Below are 20,258 nucleotides of genomic sequence, written 5' to 3'. Positions count from 1 at the left end.
TGCTGTACCCTTTTGTTAGCCTTGTATCAGTGTTCTTGAGGGGTCACCACCTCTCTGCGCATCTGGCTGTATTCCTTCCTTTAAGCAGCACAGTGGATTTTCTTATCCCTTTCTGTAGAGCTGCAGAGCGGAGTGAGAAGGAATTCCAATGGTAAAAAAAGACTAGCAACACAAAATAGGTCTGCTCTTGAAGATGATGTCTCTAGAAAGGACAAAAGGATAAAAACAGAAGCAACAAACCAACAAAAAAAACAAACCCACCACCACAAAAAAAAAAAAGCAACAACAACAACAAAAAAACAGACCCACGCACAAAAAAAACAACCCACTGAAAGACCCCTCCTGGCCTTACAGGTGGATATGTTCCTGGTAAACAAATACAGAAACAGCTGGACTTCTCTGATGTTAATTTTTGTTGTTGCTTTTGGTTGGCTTACAGCCTTTAACATCTGCTCTTCTGTGACATGGTGAAGTTCTTGCCTTCTTTATATTTAAAATAGTGTTTTCTAGTTCAGGGGTATTTTTCAGTACGAAAACTTGAAGAAATGTGATGCAGTTTATGACCACATTTGCTAAACATCGTGTTCATCATGTTCATCATGTCTACAAACATCATGTTTGTAGACATCGTGTTCATTGGAAAACTGGAGACTAGAGAAATACAACTGTAGATAAATATAAAAACAAGACATGCAGGAGGGCTAATAACAGATGCTGGCAAATTATATGAGGAAAAGGTCTGTAAAGTGAAAAATGAAGATATGGCTGGGGGATGAGTTTCAGCCTTCAGTGTTTCCTTCAAAATGCCCCTCCCTCTTTCAAGAAAACCCAAACAAGTAATCCTTAAGCTTTCTGCAGATACATTCAAACCTGACCATGTGATGAAGGCAGCAGTTGCCTCACTGAGGTGGTTTATGGAGAGACAAATTGAGAAAAGGTTTCTGGAAGTGCAGGGAGTGTGAGCTTCTGGAGCTATGACTGAGATGCTCTGAGTATCAAGCTTAGTACCCACCTTTTTCCCTTATTCCACACTTTGAACTCACAAAAGAAAAAAGAGGAGAATTTGGAGTGCATTTGGAAAGAGAGCAAGCTAACACTCATTCACACTTGCCCTCTATTATCTTGGGCAAAATATTTATAATTGATTTGTCTTTTTTTCTTAGTATGTGCCATATGTTTCTGATTTGGGATCAATCGTCTCCCCTTTGAAATTATTCATGACTAAATTAAAATTATCAGACTTCCTTGCTAATTCTGCAAAATGTACAAAACTGATGATTTCATGCAATACTTGAATTTTAGTGGAGTGATAGTGTCTAAAGGATGTTCCTTTTCTGGTTGTCTAAATGGTCCTGATCACAGAATCACAGAATCACAGAATGGCCAGGGTTGGAAGGACCTCAAGGATCATGAATCTCCAACCCCCCTTGCCACATGCAGGGCCACCAACCTCCACGTTTAATGCTAAACCAGGCTGCCCAGGGCCCCATCCAACCTGGCCTTGAACACCTCCAGGGATGGACGGGGCATCCACAACCTCTCTGGGCAGCTGTTCCAGCACCTCACCACTCTCTGGGTAAAGAATTTCCCTCTGATGTCTGACCTAAATCTCCCCTCCCTCAACTTAAAAACATTTCCCCTCCCTTCCAGCTTCAGGTATTCTGAAGAATGTTGAGGATTTGGGATCATCACTCTTATTTTACTAAAAAATATAAATCCTGAGCCTTACCTTTCAGTTTCTAATGAGCTTGAACCTCCAGAAGTTGTGTTGACTGATGCCTATTTCAGTTGACCTTAACTATACACTCTGTTACTTCAAATGAAAAAGCAAGCAATTATTGGTCCTTAGCCACTTAAGCAGTGTCTGGAGTCACTGGACGTACTCAGTCACTGTTAGCTTTCTCTATCAATTATGACAGTTTTAGCAATACATTAAAAATATTTGAATGGCATTCATGTTGTATTCTTCTTTCCTATCTATCTTTGCTGTTTTGCTTAACTGGGATTTTGTTTCCAGAAACACTGCACGGAACAAAATAGCCTATCTGTGCATGGAGACACACTGTTGGGACCTAAGCCAGAATGTACGAGAATACTAATATAGCAGCACTAGTATTTTGAGGCTGTCATCAAAAAATGCAGAATGTGGACCTGTCTCATTCAGATGAATTGTCTCTACATGTTGTGTCCCTTTGGCAATCTGTTTGTTACATTTCTGACTGCTAGAGGAGCCCAGAAGGGACTCGTGGAGCATTAAAAACATGGAGTTACTCAAAAATAACAGAACAGTGGTGGGAAAAGTGGTGTGTTGGTTGTCAGAACTCTGTTTTCTAACCCGCCTGCTCAACCTTTGGTCGTATTCTACAGGTGCAAGTATTTCGCCGTTACAGACAAACAGAAATGTATATACAAGTGAATACTTCTGTGTGCAGTTAACTGATTTGCATGTGCAGATTTGGAGAACATAAACAGCTTCATGCTCTCTTAGGTGCCTGTGGAAGTATGGTTCCTTATGAGTGTTCTCTTTAGTCCATATGCATTGAGTTTATTTTTACCACAGTTGCTTATTAGAATAGCAGCTGTTCTGCATTACTTTGTTTAACCTGCCAGCACAGCTTATTAAAAATTAGTGTACCTGAATTGTTTGCATAGTATTTTAAGGGAGAGGGAGTTACAACAACTTTGATTTCCTCAGTTTCTAGTAATATACACCAAGTAATAGATATTTTCCAATTTTACTAAGAAAAATTGGAGACTGATTTCAGTTGTGTTCTTTGAAAATGGAGAATTCACAAAGAGCTAGTTACTCTTCCATCGTAGAGTTTTTTTTCCTTGCATCTGGAATAAATGCAATAGGATGTTCAATTAGAACTTGCCAGTTATTAGCATGCAGCCAGTCCTTGGTGGCAGACAAAAGCCTAATTCCCACTATTTATGCATTGCTCTGGAACCAGTCAATGTAAGATGCTGGACATCCCCAGTTGTGTCTGTGCTGGGAGCAGAGGCAGGGAAGGCTGCATTGCTGTGGTTGCATTGTCTTAGGGACAGGGGAGTCTTTTTTTTGGCTTGTGGTAGTGTATTCAGCATCACCCGTTTAACCCTTCATTGCCCCTTCAGAGACCAAGTCTTAATTCTCTCCCTGTCCCTGCTTCCCAACTGGCGTTGGAGATAGAAGTAGCAGTCCTGGGGTGTCTGCTGTTCTCCTGATGCTCATCACTAATATGAGCAGCATCAGTACAAAACCAGGCAGTTGCTTTGGTATAGATTAAGCTGGCTATAGTAATTATTCAAGGAAGTGAGCCAGATGAGTCTGAGAAATTGTGATTGTAGCGGGTTCCCTTTCCTTTGCATCCTGCTCCTTCTTACTCATTAGTTATGATGGAGGCGTATGGCGAGTTGATGAGGTCTGCAGTAACTGATACCCATTTTTTCCAATAGAAGAGGATATAGGATACTTCCAGATCGATGCTGTCAGCGGGGAGTTGAGAGCAACCCGGCCTCTGTCATATGCGGAGAGATCAAGCTACAGAATGGTGGTCACAGCCAGGGACCAGGGGATGCCTTCCCTTCAAGGACAGGCTGTTGTTGACATCCAGGTACTTCTTGGTATTGTACAGATAGAAAAACTATGCTGCATACTTATTTTCTTTATAAAAAATAAAAATTAAAAAGCAGTTAAACTGTTTGGGGAGAATCCAGGGAAATAATCTGAAGATAGGAAAAATATGGAACTAAATATGTTGTTTTATAGTTTTCTTTAGTTTGTTTTTCTCTTGAATGAGGAAATGAGAGAGCAAACTCATTTTTGTTTTGAATACAGAGCAGCATTATGAGTTGCCTTATGAATGGAAGGTGTTTATGCATTAGTAGGAAGCCATTACAAACCCTGTAAAAGAGAAGAAAAATATCTACTAGTGGTGTTCAAAGTTCCTGTATTTGGATGCCTATGATTCAGTGGGTACCAGATAGTCTTGTCCCTCTTTCTTTTTTCCTTTTCCTTTTTTCTGGTGTGGGAATGAAGAAGAGAATTATGGAGCATCTGGTTAAGCACTGTTTGAACGCTGTTGTAACATGTAAGGTTTGTTTTCTGTCTTCAAGCCATACATACTACATAGAACAACATATATATAATAACATACATACAATAACATATTCACAAGTGATGAATGAATAAATTGTCAAGGAAAATAATTATCATTACACTGCCTCTAATAGCATTGGGAAAATTTGTCAGTCTTCATGTTTTTGTTACAGGTCATCCCACTTCCCACAGGGAGATCTATCTTCTCTCAAGATTTCAAGCACTTTGTCATACCTGAAAATTTTGAACCTGCACGAGTATTCACTTCTGTAAAGTTGCCTGGTAATCATCTGACAACTAACAGGAAACTGTCTTTTAGTGTCATTGAAGATGACAATGATGCTTATTTTGAAGTAGACAGTTGGACAGGAGAGCTTTTTCTCTCCAAGGAACTTGACTATGAAACATCTTCACACTTCTTTTTGCAAGTTATTATAAGGGATTACAATAATAATCCCCCACAGAATAATACTGTCTTCCTCAGTATTGATGTAGAAGATCTGAATGATCATTCTCCACATTTTCAAGACGACTTCATAGTGATTGGCATAGAGGAAAATGTACCTGTTGGCACTCTGGTTTACACATTCGATGCAAAAGATGGAGATGGCAGTTCTCCAAACAGCAAAATACAATATTCCCTGGAAATGAGTAACATGGCTGAAAATCCATTTGTTGTTCACCCTTTCTATGGTACCTTGGTCACAGCATCCCCACTGGACAGGGAGATTACTCGCTCTGTGATCCTTACGGTATCTGCAACAGACCAGGCAATAAATGTGGCTGATCGCAGACGTGATTCTCTGACTGCAAAAATTGTTATTCTGGATGTCAATGACAACAGTCCCAGCTTTATATCTGCACCTCTTTGCTACGTCACGGAGGATGCAGATGTGGGCCTCCTTGTGCACCATGTAACTGCAAAGGATCCTGATGAGGGAGGAAATGGACGTGTTATGTATCACTTAATTTCAGGCAATGAAAATGGATCATTTATATTGGATAAAATCACAGGTACTGTGACTCTCTTGTTCTTACACTGTTCTTATCACGGTAGTATTTGGGAATGCATACAGTGCAGTAACAGAATAATGTATGACAGTGACACTCTACCCAGAGTATCAAGCACCATACAAGTGTGGCATTGCTGAAAGCTTAGTGAGACAGCTCAGAAGTTTCTGCATGACACTCTGACTGTGTTGTGCAGATGTGCTGGAATGCCTTCCAGTGCATTACTGGGGAAAGTGTGTGCAGTGGAATGCTTCACACTGATTTTTTACACAGTGCATACTTAAAGCTTGTATACATGTATACAGTGCTACCTGTAGATGTGAGGAAAGGCAAAATCGAGATCAGAAGAATGAAGGAGTGCACCTGCAGATAGAATGCATTCTGTAGGTGCTCAAAGTGCTGCCAAATTTTATTCTATAGCCTTTTGAAGTTCCCTGGTTCCTGAATGAGTTCTGTGGCTGTTGTTCCACAGAAATAAGCATTTCACTGTAATAGTTACAGTATTTTCAGATTTGTGTTCTGATTTTAAATCCATAATGTGATACAGCTGACATTGATTTGTGGAGTTGCTAATCGGAGAACCGATGTGCAAACTAACAACAACTATGAAGATATATGAAGCTAAGCATAATGCAAAGCTCAGAGTTAAGTAAGATATTTCTCTCTTTGAACCTCATCTGAATGTTTCATGAATCCCAATTACCCCTCTTGTCAAAATGAGCATTTCTGGGCTGCTCTCATGGGAATTATCCAAAGTCTGGAAGCCTTGCAGCAGTGGCAAGAATGTACTTTAGTGTGAGCGCAGGAGCAATCGAGATCCTAACCTGGAGCTGAGGCTTCTTTACTGTTTCCATTCTTTGTAACAGGACTCCTAAGTACAGCCCAACTCCTGGACCGCGAGGTTCAGGAGCACTACAGTCTGACAGTCATGGCTCTTGATGGTGGCAGTCCAGCTCTCTCTGCAACACAGGTTCTAACCGTCCTTGTTCTTGATGTGAATGATGAGAGCCCAGTATTTCTGCAGCAGCTTTATGAGACTGCAGTTTATGAAAACCAGGATCCGGGGGAGCTGGTCGTAAGAGTGGAAGCTGTGGATAGAGATGCAGGTAATTTCAACCTTTTTTGCTATTGTGGACATTGTAGACTGATCAAATCTTACTTTGCTCCGTGCTTGCATGTACAAACGTCATGCTTTTCCCAGAGTAATGTCTGCGTTTGAGTTCCAAAACATGGCTGTTAGTTCATTTTCTCAACATTCATTCAGGGCTTGGAGATCTTCTGACTTACACACTCGGCTAGCCTCAGCCCTAATTAACATATTCAATACAAGTTGAGTGCATGGTCGATGTGGGGTAGCTCAACACACTCCGAGTGAAAACAGCTAGAGGGTTCTGGTTCTCATTCAGAAAAGAATAGTCATCTCCACTAGACTCGATATTTAGACACTTCTGTTTCTCTCAATGAGTTTTTACTAGTTTTAAATTATCTCAGAAGTTCAAATCCCAGTTTCGTGAAGGCAAACATGCACTGATGTCCTCTGACCAGAGAGGGGCACTGCCATCCAAGAATTTCCAGGCACCTGAGCTGTGAAGGAATTTTGAAAACTGTCCTGGATTTCAAATATGGTTTCACATACACGCTTTTAAAAACATACAGAAAGTAGATGAATAAAAAGAATGGTTAATATGCTCACAGATAATGATGTAAACATGAGAATCTTCGCTAACCAATAAAAAACTCCCTCCAGTTCTTGAACTTTTGTAGTATCTGAAATGCACAGGATGTTACAGATAGTCTGGGTCTGGAGATAATTTTGCCTTCAGTAATGCAAAGCAAGGTATATGCAGTTGATGTAACCTGAAGCAGTTACACTGAGCCTGTGATCTGTATTAAAATAAAAACTGAGAAGAGATTTTAAACCCTTGGATATTGCTGCATTTGACCCAAAAGTTGTCTCTGCTTTGCAAATGATTTTCTCTTGACCATGGATTCGCTTTCTGCACATCTTTACAATTGTTTAAGATTGTGCTATAAAAAAAAAAAAAAGTCCTGTTAGCAAAATGGTCTTCTGTCTCTAGTAAGATGTCCCATTTTAAAGCAGAGCACATACTGACTACAAAAGGCTGATGTGAGATAGACAGAGATGGAAGAGCCATTTCCCCACAAGTATGTGAAGTATCTGAAGATCAGGAAGGAGTCAGTATTCATATATATGAAAATCTTCATGATAGCTGAGCAGCATTACTGTCTACCTCTGTCTCATTCTCCCATATATTTTCTTTTTGGCTCATCCTATAAAAACAAAGTATTTGATGTAAAAAATTTATACATGACATAGAAAAGAAATAGCTATCTTGAATTCTTGAATTCCTTTTTCTCATTATGGCATCCCTCTCCCTATTAAGTTTATTATTATTGTTATTTTGTATTGTGCATTTTGTGGGAGGTACAGCAGGAGATGCATTTTGTAAGCCTTTAGTAGGAGGGAGCACTGCTGGCTTGGCTGAGTGGAGAGGAAAGGCGCTGCAGGTCTGCTGGGGGACACGAGGCTGGCCAGTGCGTGTCGGCTGGTATAGACAGGTTAGGCTGGAACACGTTGTTGCTCATGGTTCCTTCCTGGTTAATTTTGTCTCTTTGTTTAATTATTATTACTTTAATTTATATGTTTTCCAGTAACCAGAGCCCTTCTGCTGGGGCTTTTTCTCACGTTTTCAATTTTTGGCCCAGTGTCATATGTATGTTGCAGAATGGTTCCAAATACTGAAAGTGATGCCCATAATGTAAGAAAATGAGATTGATATGGGAGTCATACAAACAGAACTCATTTTTATTACTTTTTGAGTAGAAGACTCCTCGTTGTGGCCTTGATTTTTTTACTTCCTATTTTTTATATCGTTTCTATTTGCTCTTTAAGTTGCAGTTCAAATCCCAGGAATATTTGCATAGTCTCAGTAGAGGACTTTCTTCTCTGTATTGTTTTTTTCACCTTAAATGTTCCCTAACTGACTACAGGGAGGAATCATTCTTACTGACAATCACAGCCATTATCAGGCTTATGTTTTATTTGTTTTCCCACTTCATGGATTATCTGTGAAGGGAAGAGCAAGCAGCTGTCATCTGCTCCATATCTGCTCCAGGCTTTAAGCTTGATTTCACTTCAAAAGGTCTTTCTTGGAAATCGCTGCTAAAATTTTTGCCTGTATGATTTTTTTCACATAAATCATCTTGTACCTGCACATTACAACAGGAGCACCATGAAATCACCCTGCTTCCTGGAAAGCTGGAAAGATTTCTATAATTCTTTTTTGTGTGTGTGTGTGTTTTCGTGAATAAGTCCCTTCCTTGAGTTGGTGTAGGTGAAAGTGCATTTACAGTAATAATTCTTTCAATCAAATGTCACTAGCTTTGTTAACTATTTATCAAAACTCTTCAAAGGCAAACAAAGGCAGTCATGGACATTTAAACCGTAGGCTCTGTTTCTTCTCTTGCAGTAGTGTTTCTCCGTCAACTCCAGATTAGATTGTCTTATTTTCTGTTGTTCTAGTTAAGAACAGAATGTAGTGTTGACTCTAAGTTTAGTATAACTAGGAATGCTGTAGTTTTCCAGGTGCACTGTTCTTACACTACCACAAGTTTGTGATGGATGAAAAAACACAGAATGACTGAATGAAACTTAGTTAAAAGAAAAAAGGCAAATAAATGAGCACAATTGCACAAGGTGCAGTAGTAGTTGCTCTTCATGTAGAATGTGGGATTAAACTCCAATATTGAAGATCTCCTAATAGAAAAGACACAGTATTTTCCTCTGAAGGGTGTTGAAAACAGAAGAAATATGATTATTTTATGATCATAACTAGTAGGAATGTGGAATCCCATTTCTCCTTCAGCTCAGGCAGCTTTGGAAGCATGACTTGTGAAGTCCTGCACAGTTTTATCCTATTCTACTATCCTACTATTCTAGATAATGATAGGACCAAGAGGGAATGGTTTTAAACTAAAGGAAGGGAGATTTAGATTATGTGTCAAGGGAAATTTTTTACTGAGGTAGTGGTCAGGTGATGGAACAGGTTGCCCAGAAAGTTTATGGATACACCATGCCTGGAGGTTGGATGGGGCCCTGGGCAATCTGATCTAGTGCATATTCTAGTGGCTGATAGCCCTAGTTTGGAGCTTGATGATCCTTGAGGTCCCTTCCAGCCCAAGCCGCTCTATGATTCTGTGCTACAATTACTAGAGAAGGACAGGAAGAATAATATTCAAGTATCGTATACAAATGGTAGATCTAATTAGGAACTGATTGAAAATGACATTCAGAAAAACATTGAGAGAGGCAAAATCTTTAAGTTAAAAACCCTACTAAAAACCCTACAAGACTTCTTAAAGACAAGCAATGTCATTTCAGGGTTTGTCTGCAAGCATAAACAGTCTAAAAGACCTGAGACGTGCAGTGGAAGTGCCCACCAAGTAGGCTTTTGCGTTGAAGACAAGTCAGTGTCAACCCTGTGAGTTTTGACGGGACTTAGGCCTCTGCCAGCTCAATATTGCCAATACCTGGAAGTGGTGGATGTGTCAAAAAGTGGATGTTTTCTCTGAATGTTTATGCTATTCAATGTCATACTTTACAGAGATGCTTGTACTGGCTCTGAGTGAAATAAGAGGAAAACCAGAGCCAGAGCAGCCTGGTGCACTACCTGATGTCCTATTGAGAAATAATTTATTACCCAAGGGAGAGCACAAGACAAATGCGTGGATTCCATGGTCTGAGTTCATGATACGTCAGCTTGTTTGGTAACTTGCCTTGGGTCCCTCAAAATGCTTCTGGGCTCTCTTGGAATGCCTGGAAAACTTACACACATTGCATAGCTGTACAAGGATTTTGAAGATCCACTTTTAAATTTTGATCTCTTTTGTTAATGAAGAAGCAGTTTCTGCATTGAGAGTAATAATTTCATTTCTAATCTACTTCCTAGAAGGTGGGGGGAAAAGAGGGCATGTAAGGAGAGTGACTGTTTTATTAGCACTTCTATGTTCCTTTTTAGGACAACATTCCTTGCTTCAGTATGATATCTTACCTGGACCTGGATATGAGAAATTCAGGATGAATTTGGAAAGTGGAGAATTGTTAACAACTGTATCACTGGACAGGGAAACCCAGGAGGTTTACAGTATTAAAGGTAACAGCATGAAGTAGCTATGACTGCTTGTGCAATGGGAGGTGAGAATGGCTGTGGTGTTACTGTCAGAGTTAGTCTGAGTTACATGGAAGTGCTAATGTATTCAGGAACAGGGGAGCGTATGTTTTATTTATAGCAAAAAATAATGACTATTCTGCTATTGCTAAGGAGTAGTATGCCTCCATAATATTTGCTTTCTGTTTTTAAATCTTAGTTTTGGTTCGAGATGGTGGAACTCCATCTCTGTCAAGCACAGCGACAGTTGTCTGCAAAGTGCTGGATGAAAATGATAGCTCTCCCGAGTTTTTCTTTCCTGTCTTTGAGATACGTATTCCAGAGAATCAGCAGCCTTCAGCAGTTTACCTTGCCAGGGCTGCAGACATGGATGCTGGCAATAACGGAGCTCTAAGATACAAAATAAGTGGTAAGTTATATCTTGTTGTTATTGTTAGATCAGGAAGCGTATAAACAACAGTGTCCAGGTTTTAGGCGAGTGTTCCTATATACTGCCTTGTCACATGCTTTTTTTATGTGCTGGCTGAGGAAAAAAGTCTTTCACCCCTTTGTCAGTATTAACAAGCCTTTTCCAAGTAAACTTTAAGTCTGCTCTCTGAATTTGAAATGGTACAGAGGAGAAAAACCAAAGCTATCATACCCTGCAAGAAGGAGTTCATCACAAATGCATAATTTTATCTCTTTCATTATAGTTGTGGAAGCTGTGAACATAAATATACTCTTTTAGTAACTACAAGAACTAATCAAATTTTTATTTTTTAATTTTATTTTGTGAGAGCTTTCACTCACCAATTAAAGTAATACTTGGTTTTCATATTGCCAAACTCTCCTCAAGTCTGCTATGTCAATGTAAGCTCCACAGCTGTTCAAAGCCTCTTGTAAAATCTTTGCAAAAATGCAAGTATGCCATGCTTACTTTGGTTTGTGGCTCCCAACATTAGCTCAAGCAGCAGATAGCTACTGTGATACCAGCTGACAAATTTTTCTTTGAAGAAACTGTAGAATTTCTTTGTTTTCTTGATTTTAATTTCAAGATCTTTTACAGTTTTAAATTTATTTGCCATTATTGGTCTTTATACATGTTATAAAGTATGTATGCCATTCACTGCAACTGAAAATGCTGACTTTTCTTCTGTCAACTGCTTCATATTTACTTTCTCTTTTCCTTCCCCCAAAATCAAGACCTTGAAGTGCAACTATTCATTTCTAAGGAACAGATTTGTAGAACAGAGCAAAGAGCAACTAATTGCAATTGTCAGCAATGCCTTATAGGTTTCTGGAACTTGTAGCTAAGGTTGAGAAGAGGTCATCTGGTGATGTAGCATAGTTACAGGAGACTTTGTAAAGTGTGCAGCTTTGGGAAAAAAAAGGCACATCTGACAAAATAGCTGTTCTGTAAATTGATATGATGTTCTGTATTTACTGTCATTGCCACCTGCTGATTTATATGAAATTCTTATAAGAGGAATAAAATGCGCAAAGGATACATGAGCACACCAGTTGCCCTTGCAATTGGATCATGTTGTAGTAAACATTGTGGTAGTCACAAGAGATTCTTTTTCCAAACGCAGTTGTTTGCCATGATTTTATTTTTTTGTGTTTGAAAGGTGGGAACGTTGGAGAATACTTCACACTAAACAATACTTCTGGAAAACTGTTGGTCACTCGTACCTTAGACAGAGAGGATGTCAGCAATTTTACTCTTGTAATTGAGTGCCACGACCTAGGCAGTCCACCAAGGAGTTCCACTGCACTGCTGTACATAACAGTCCTGGATGAAAATGATCACAGCCCACTGTTTGAAAAGAACCAGTATCACATCTCTGTGAGAGAAGACCTAGAGGAAGGCACAGCCATCCTGGACCTCTTTGCTTCTGACAGGGACGACGGCCCGAATGGCGAGGTTACATACTCACTCATTGGAGACACCTTTGGAGCATTTGCCATTAACAGTGTCACAGGCTCCATCGTTACTACAAAGGTGCTGGACAGGGAGGTCAAGTCCCAGTATGCTCTTAGGGCTGTGGCGAGCGACTGTAGCTCCCATTTGCCAAGAAGCAGCACTGCCAGCATTGTGGTGCACATCGATGATGTCAACGACAACAATCCGGTGTTTCTGCAGAGCCCCATCAGGGCCGTTGTGCCTGTTCAAACCGCAGTGAATGAGACAGTAGCCACTGTGAGAGCAGAGGATGTGGATCTGGGGCCAAGTGGAGCCATTGTCTTTAGTTTGTTGGCAGCAGAAACTTTATTTGAGATTGACTCAGAGACGGGTGACATCGTTCTTCAGGAGCCCTTGGCTTCTGAAGACTTCAGTACACAGTTGCTAGTGATGGCTTCAGATCAAGGTACCTCACCTCGAACAGCTGTGACTCTGGTCATTATCTTTACAAAGGAACAAGAGGAGGAGATTTTGTTCAGCCATAGCCTGTATGAAGCAAGTGTGCCTGAGAACAGTGCAGCAGGTGGGTCTCAAATCGTCCTCAAATCGTCAAGGAGAGTGTTGCCCCTCTGATGAAAGGTAATGGGGAGCTGGCTTCCTCAGACATAGAAAAAGCTGAGGTGCTCAATGAGTGCTTTGCCTCAGTCTCCATGGGTGGTCAGGCTTCCCGTATCTGCCAGGACCCTGAGCCTCTAGGTGAGGGTGTGGGGAGTGGATTTTGTCCCGCTGTAACAGTCCAAGTCCTCCTCGTGAAATTGAATGTGTGTAAGTGCATGGGGCTGAATGATCCATCCTCGGGTTCTGAGAGAGATGGCTGGTGTTAATCTGATTCAACTTAAAATGTTTTGATTACAGGAAATTTAGCAGAGCTTCAGATTGAGCGAGGAGCTAGAGGGTCTCACCCCTAAATTTTAGTCTCAAGTATGAATAGCCCCAGCGTATTCAGTCTGAGGGAGATTTACATTACATACTGATTATTTGTAGAACTGGTATTAATAAACGTGGCTTTTCCTCCTAATTTTATTTCTACCTTAACTAATAGAATGGGAAAGCTCTAAGTTTATTTTTAAAAGAATTGAAACTCAAAACAGTGTAAACAATGAAAGCCAAAGCCCAGGGCCTGGAGCTTTAATTTCATCTAAAATCGTGTTTTGGGTGAGCACTTCAGGACTTTCGTTAGCAACTAAGAGATCTCAAGAAGAAAAGGGCAAGGATGAATCAGTTATATGACCACAGAGGAAGGAAGAGACTACAATACTCACTGCAGAAGAAAGAATGAAAACTATGACATTTATGTATTATAATTGAGAGCAACATTTTGTTAACCTAGTCCCAGAAAACCAGGGATTCAAATGAAAATACTGCTTCTTGCTCTATTTCTGGTAGTGTTTCTTCTAAAGCCAATAAACAACCAAACTGCTAACAGTGTTAGGAGAGAAACATTAACATCCTGCAGTCCTTGATTTATGCTTTCTTTTATCTTTAGCTAGGGATGCTATAAATGATCGTTCTTTTACTGTTTTCTGTTGTAAATCAAAGTTACCCAGCGTGAGATCAATAAGTGTGCAGATGTTGGATAGAATTATGGGATCAATAAATATACAGAGAAATTAGGCTAGTAAGATTACCATGCTGGAAAAGTTAATCACAGATAAATGGAAAGTGCTCACCCGTGTTAGAAGCTCACAGAGAGCTCCACAAGAAGCAATTTCCAGGGAGAGATCCTTCCCTACTGGTAGTCAGCTCTTAAATGGGTCCAGGAGAGGTGCAGCCAGGCTTCATCCCTTCCAGCAGCACGGGTGAATTGCCTTCACCTGTGCTCCCAGGGCTGACTCAGTGCTCGCCTCAGGTGATCAGTCAGAGGTTCAGGCCTTGATCCAACAGTTCCCATATACCCAGCAAAGAAAATTCAACCCACCATCATTCAGAACGCACCCACTGGGTTTTTTTGTTTTTTTGTTTTTTTTTCTTGAAAGAAACAGTGTCAATTTTATATCCATTTGTTTTTTTATTAGATTTTATTTACAGAACTCTTCTAATAAATATCCTATAAGTATATTCGCTAGTGCAGGAAAATGCATCTGTCATGATTGGTGTGTTTATGCTTTTGATTCCCAAATTTTTAGGAGTAAATTACAATCTATTTAAAACAAGATGTCCTGGTTTTAAAATCAGTGGCTACCAGTACTAAAATAAAGCTTAAGAAACCCAAAATATAGCAGATAGAAACTAAGAATATTTTATAAAGGTAAAGCCTTTACTTCCAAAATTCTGCATGAGTAGCATGTGCTTTGTTATGTAATAAAATAGCTTGGTCTCTGTAATACTGTTGGGAAGGTTGTATGGTGGTAATATTCCATCACAGCTGAATGGAATGAATTAATTTTAATTTAAACAATCAAAATCTATTAAGTAGCAGTTGCTATCTTGAAAACAGCAAGTTATTTGGAAGTGTCAGTAACGGCCTTACTAAAGCTTGCTATGATTCTTGTTAATATTTGAAATACAATTTATATTTCACATTTTTTGTATTTTATTTTAAATCATTACTTGTTGCATAGAATCAAGATTCTGCTGGATTCAGCTGCCTTTGACACATGGCTGTGCGCGTTGTGTCAGCATTGCGTTCTCTCTGACAGAAAATAGCTACATAAAATTTTTACATATGCTTCATCCTAAGTATTCCTCAAAAATCCAGATAGAGCTGAGATAAACGGCACGATAAATAAAATACCATCCTTGTAGTGTTTCAGAGGTAATGTGCATTCCTATGCGTATCATTAAAAGGGACTTTTCCTTAGAAGAATCCCTGAAAAGGTTGAATTAAAACATTGCAAGACAGCATAACCTGAACAAACAGAATGCAGCCACTACTCCAGACAAACTCCGAGAGGGAGTTTCATAGCCAGTGTCTGTTTTGGCCTTCCACTGAATCAATGCTATCTTTTTCCAATTGTGGCTTCAGGTAAGACTTAATTTCAGTGGTACGAGAGAATTTGCAATCAGCAGAAGTTAAAAACTCATATTTTCATTAAGTAGCTCATGAAGTTTCAATCAAATGACTAATTTACTGTGCAAGGAGGGAGGAGTAGTGCCTTTCCTTTGATGTGCCATGACGATGAGAGATCACGGAAGACTCGTCTTTGTTGTCTGCTTTATTAAGTTATGAATAAGCAGCTAGGCTAATACACAGATATTTGGCTGTGCATCTGCTATTACTCATAGTAATACCAAATTACAGTATACCTTCCTTTAGCAGACATTATGAAAATGTCGTGCTCCTTCCATAGGTACATCACTTCTAACTGTAGAAGCTCATGAACACAAATTTACTGGAGAAAGCATAAAATATAGCATCCTTGGTGAAGAGGAAAGCATATTCTCCATACACCCCGTTACAGGTAAACTTGTATTTTCTTTATCATTTCTGTCAATTGTCTGTCTGTAGCTTAAAGCGTGGCCTTGTCTGAGGCCTGTTTAGAGGGCATAGCACCTCCAGTCAGCTCTTAGCTCTTTCCAAATGTCAGCAGAAGGAGACTTGGCCTTTTGAACAGCCATAGTCTCTCCGGGCTGGCATAGACGAAGTATTTTTCCTGAGGAATAATGGGAATAGTTTGTACTCATAACAGATGTCCGAGTTCCCACTGGTTTTCACCTCTGAGTATTCTGATAGCTTCAGGCATCAAGCAGCAAACTCTCCTTAGAACTATCACCTTTACTGCTGATAGACAGTTTAAAATGATTTTGTTTTGTCCAGATGAGGGGCTGTTAAAGTGCCTGTGCTTGATTTTCCAGGAAAAACCTGGAAAAAAAAAATCAAGAAAGAACCAAGGAAAATTTGAGTGTAATGTGGAGGTACACAGTTGTGCCTGTTGTCTCAATCAGTGATTATTTTTGTTGGGAGAGCTCACCACATCTCAGAAGAAACTGCACTGTTCTGCCTTTGTGTCAGTTAGATAGAGGTAAAGCTACTGCTCTACTTGTATGTAGGTGAAGGGCTAGATGTGGGTATACTGAGATGAGAGCCAGGAGCATCAGCTGGTTTGCTGTCACTTTAGAGCAGCACATGTAGCAACACAACCTCTAAACAAGTTTGTCTTGGTTTTAGGAAATTGCATGGTAGTTAATCAGTAAAAACGTAGCTGTCAGAGTGCAGAAAACTCTGTGTGGAGGATGATGTTATGTAGAGGGAGGATGCAATGAGAAGCTCATTTAAATTCTGTGCTGTTTTCACAGATTTCTGATTTATTTTATAATCAGGTACAATCACAGTAAAGGAGCCAAAGTTTCTTGATTATGAAGTTAAGCACAAAATACATCTATCAATCTTGGCCGAAAATAGTTTGAATTCAGCGCTATGCAGAGTTACAGTATTGATACAAGATGTTAATGACAACGTACCTAAATTTGAACAAAGCTCTTACAAAGCATCAGTATGGGAAGGCCAAACTCCTAAAACAGATGTCATACAGGTAAGAGGAAACATATCTTCATAGGCTCAGTTCTGTTGTTAAGAAATTGGATTTATTGGATAACAAATGCGGTCCTGCTCTATTTGTCTTGGATGATCTTCTCTCAAAAACTAAGAGTGGATTCTTTGCATAATGTAAAACATTTTATGTAGACCATACTTCAGAACTCTTCTCAGTTTTATCAAGTTGGGGGAGAATTCTTTATCTTCTTACTAGTTGTGCAGCTGGACTTAACATTAAAGAGATTTGAATTTACTGTTTCTCTCCTCAAGTAGAGGAAAAGTGTTAAGTTCACAATTCTAGTTATGATGTAGGCTGGACCCTGCATTAATACATCTACTGTGAAAGGGCCATAGCTGCAAAAAGAGTACTTCCAACCCATCAAACCAGGAATGGAGTTAAACCTCAAGTGTTCAGTTTGAAATCTGATGCTTAAAAAGGAGCTTGTCTGAATTTAGATGTGGCAACATTTCTTCCTCTAAATAGATCTAAAAGCATTTCCAGCTGGCCAGGTAAGAGCAAAAGATGTTGGACTAGAAGATCACGTAATTTCCTCAGTACATGTTCTTGCATTGCAAGTCAGGTTGCAGTAGGGGTCATCTTAGGTACTAAAGATACTCATCCTCTAGAGATTACATAAATGGAAAGCCATAACTGCCTCACAGGCCAAGTGATTAGAAATTGATGGACACTGCATTAAGAGAAACGTGTCCAGCAATAGGGAAAGATCAAAAGGCAGTCAACCCAGATGTGTAGTCAAAACTTCATGACAATATACAGCCTGTTTTCTTTATTCAGTGACTGGTTGTCACTGCCATGGTTTGGATCCCACACTCATTATAATGCTTCTTCAGGAACTAGCAAAATACAATGACAACTCATTGAAGAGTCAGAAAAATCTTTGAGAAACTTGTTACTGCTGGTTGAATGTTATTTATTATACTGGTTTTATAGATTCCCTCTGCCCCCTTGCATTTTTTTTATTTGTGCTTTTATAGAGTAAGTTAAAAACTATCCCACGAAAGCTCTGAAAACCTTAATAATTAGTTACACTTATTCTTTGACTGTATAGTGGTAATATCTTAAGGGGTAGTCCTGGACCAGTGAGAAAATAAATTTTAGTCACCCAACAGAGACAGAATTCTAACAACAACCTATACAAATAAGCAGTATAAAAATGATTATATTCATACCTAATGCCTTGTGTAGCTGGATTTCAGATTGTGCAGGGAAATTCATGCACACCAATTCAAGAGGAAAATTCATGGCTTGTGTGTAATCAGAATATACAGATGTTATAATTAAGAAATAATTAAGGAAAATTAGGCTAAACAGATTATCATGCTAAAGAAGAATGGATGTAAGGCTTACCCTTGTCCTGGGCTCACTGAAAAGACTCCAAGAGGAGTGATCTCTAAAAGAGATCCTTCCCTACTGGCAGTCAGCTCTTAAATGGGGTTTAGGAGAGGTGCAGCCAGGCTCCACCCTTTCCAGCAGCACAGGAGAATTGCCTTCACCTGTGCTCCTAGGGCTCATTGCAAACCTCAGGTGATCAATCAGAGGTTCAGGCCGCGATTCAGCAGTTCCCATTCAACCCCCCCATGCTACTTATGTTGGGGACCAGTGTGTGTGTTTGCTTAAATTTGAGCAGTTAAGAGGAAAGCATCCAAAAATATAGTAATGCTTTCTTTGCAAAATCATGTTCTACCATTTTGAATTAAGCCTCAGATTTGCTTCTTAACAGATATCTGCAACAGATCTTGACAGCCAGCTGAATGGTGAAACAGAATACACAGTTTTGTCTGGTAATGAAAATGCGGTGTTTCTAATTGATTCAGAACGAGGGACTTTATCAACTAATACTGTCCTCGATCATGAAAAGGCTTCATGCTATAGGTTTGTATGCACAGTTCCTAAAAAAAAAAAAAAAAAAAGCTTTTTTTTTTTTTTTAATTTTAAGGTAAGTTTGCTTAGAACATGTATTTTACAGTTTTCTGCTGATATCCCATTACCTACAGAACCTGGTGCAAAATTAGGCAGCACTGAAAGCAGCTCTAAAGCTGCTCATTTCTAGCATGGGTTTCTGGTTACTTGTTAGGGGAAGGAAAATAGTTTTGTTCTGTCAGTTGCAATATTCACTGATAGAAGTGAATACAATTCACTAGAGAAATGACAACTGCTCCTGGATTTCAGTTTACTGAGAACTATGGGTTCATAGAATCATTAAGGTTGGAAAAGACCTCCAGGACCACCTAGTCCATCTGTACCCCTACCACCAATATTGCCCACTGAAACACATCCTTCAGTGCCACATCTCCATGTTTCTTGAACACCTTCAGGGCCAGTGACTCCACCTCTTCCCCTGGCAACCTGCTCCAATGGCTTGCTGCTCCTTCTGAGAAGAAATTGTATCTAATATATACAGCTCTTCCTTTTTGGATCCTTTTTTTTTTTAATTATTTTTTTTTATTTTTTTAAATAATAATTGAGACAGAGAGAGAGAACTTGTCCCTGTTTGTTGGATTTGGTTCATGATCTGCTTTCAGATTTAAAATAGAATATACTTCAAACTTTCTTCTACATCATTTGATAAAATTATTCTGTAAGCTAATTATATCTATAAGCTGTCCTGTGCTCAGTATTAGTTTCTGTTTTCCTAGAAATTGTGAGTAAATATGATCAAGTAAATGTGACATTTTATCAGGCATGCTATAATTGAATTTAGAAAGAAAGCAAATCATGCCTTGCGGGGAAAGTAAGAAATTATGCTTTGAAGAGAAAGTGCAAGTATCTTGATTCATAAATGTACCCTTCTTATATACTACAATCTCTATGAAAACTAGATTGCTTTATATGTGTTAGTAGAAATTCCTTTATTTTTTTCCACATGGTGGTGTGGGGCCTCAAATTTTTAATCATCCAATCAGAATTATTGTGAATCAGAATAGTGTTTGGAAAACCACATGAAAAAGATGAACAGTATATGATTTTTTTTTTTTTAATGTAAGTGTAATTTGATAATAGCTTCCTAAAGAAAATGCTTTATTTTAAATTAATAAATTAATTAATAGAACACTTCACTCGCAGTTTATTTTTCAGTTTTTCACTGAATCAAAAACATCAGTTCTGATTTTTAGTCACTATTTAAATAGTGTAATACATTTTATTTGCATATAGTACTTTAAAAGAATGCCTGGAATAAATCCTCCAAAGGAAGAACGTTTATGGTTAGTGAAGCACTGGGCATGTAATCGTAGCAATTCTGGTGTCTATCTGTAACTGGAAACATGATTTATGTCAATGTTTAAGTTGGAATTCTAGCATTTTTCGATGGGCAGTTTGTTTGAGGATTAGAATATTCATATTCCCTCTCATCATCTTTTAATCTGTGTCACAAGGTGGGGGGTGAATAACAAAAGAAGTTTTGAAAACTGTTTTGCTCTTTAATTTCAGAATTAGACTGTTGATTCTTTCCAGTTTGCAAGGAGTTATTTATTTTATCTAAATTGAATGTTTTCATCCTTACAAGTTCTATGTCTCTTACAAGAGAGTTTGTAATGGAA

At 39.0% G+C, this 20,258-nt stretch overlaps 1 protein-coding gene across 1 annotated transcript in view; it reads left to right on the top strand.

The window, feature by feature from the left end:
* DCHS2 (dachsous cadherin-related 2) overlaps nt 1-20,258 on the top strand; it is an 89,109-nt gene that overhangs the window by 57,035 nt on the left and 11,816 nt on the right. Inside the window, 9 exon segments of the mRNA XM_048941932.1 lie at nt 3,439-3,596; nt 4,255-5,095; nt 5,959-6,198; nt 10,132-10,266; nt 10,481-10,690; nt 11,889-12,746; nt 15,514-15,624; nt 16,484-16,695; nt 18,440-18,591. Of these exon segments, the coding sequence (XP_048797889.1) occupies nt 3,439-3,596; nt 4,255-5,095; nt 5,959-6,198; nt 10,132-10,266; nt 10,481-10,690; nt 11,889-12,746; nt 15,514-15,624; nt 16,484-16,695; nt 18,440-18,591 (2,917 nt within the window).

The sequence above is a fragment of the Lagopus muta genome, chromosome 4 (assembly GCF_023343835.1).
Source record: "Lagopus muta isolate bLagMut1 chromosome 4, bLagMut1 primary, whole genome shotgun sequence".
Lineage (NCBI taxonomy): Eukaryota > Metazoa > Chordata > Aves > Galliformes > Phasianidae > Lagopus > Lagopus muta.
The sequence above is the reverse complement of the archived record's forward strand: the minus strand, read 5'-3'. Positions and strand labels throughout refer to the sequence as shown.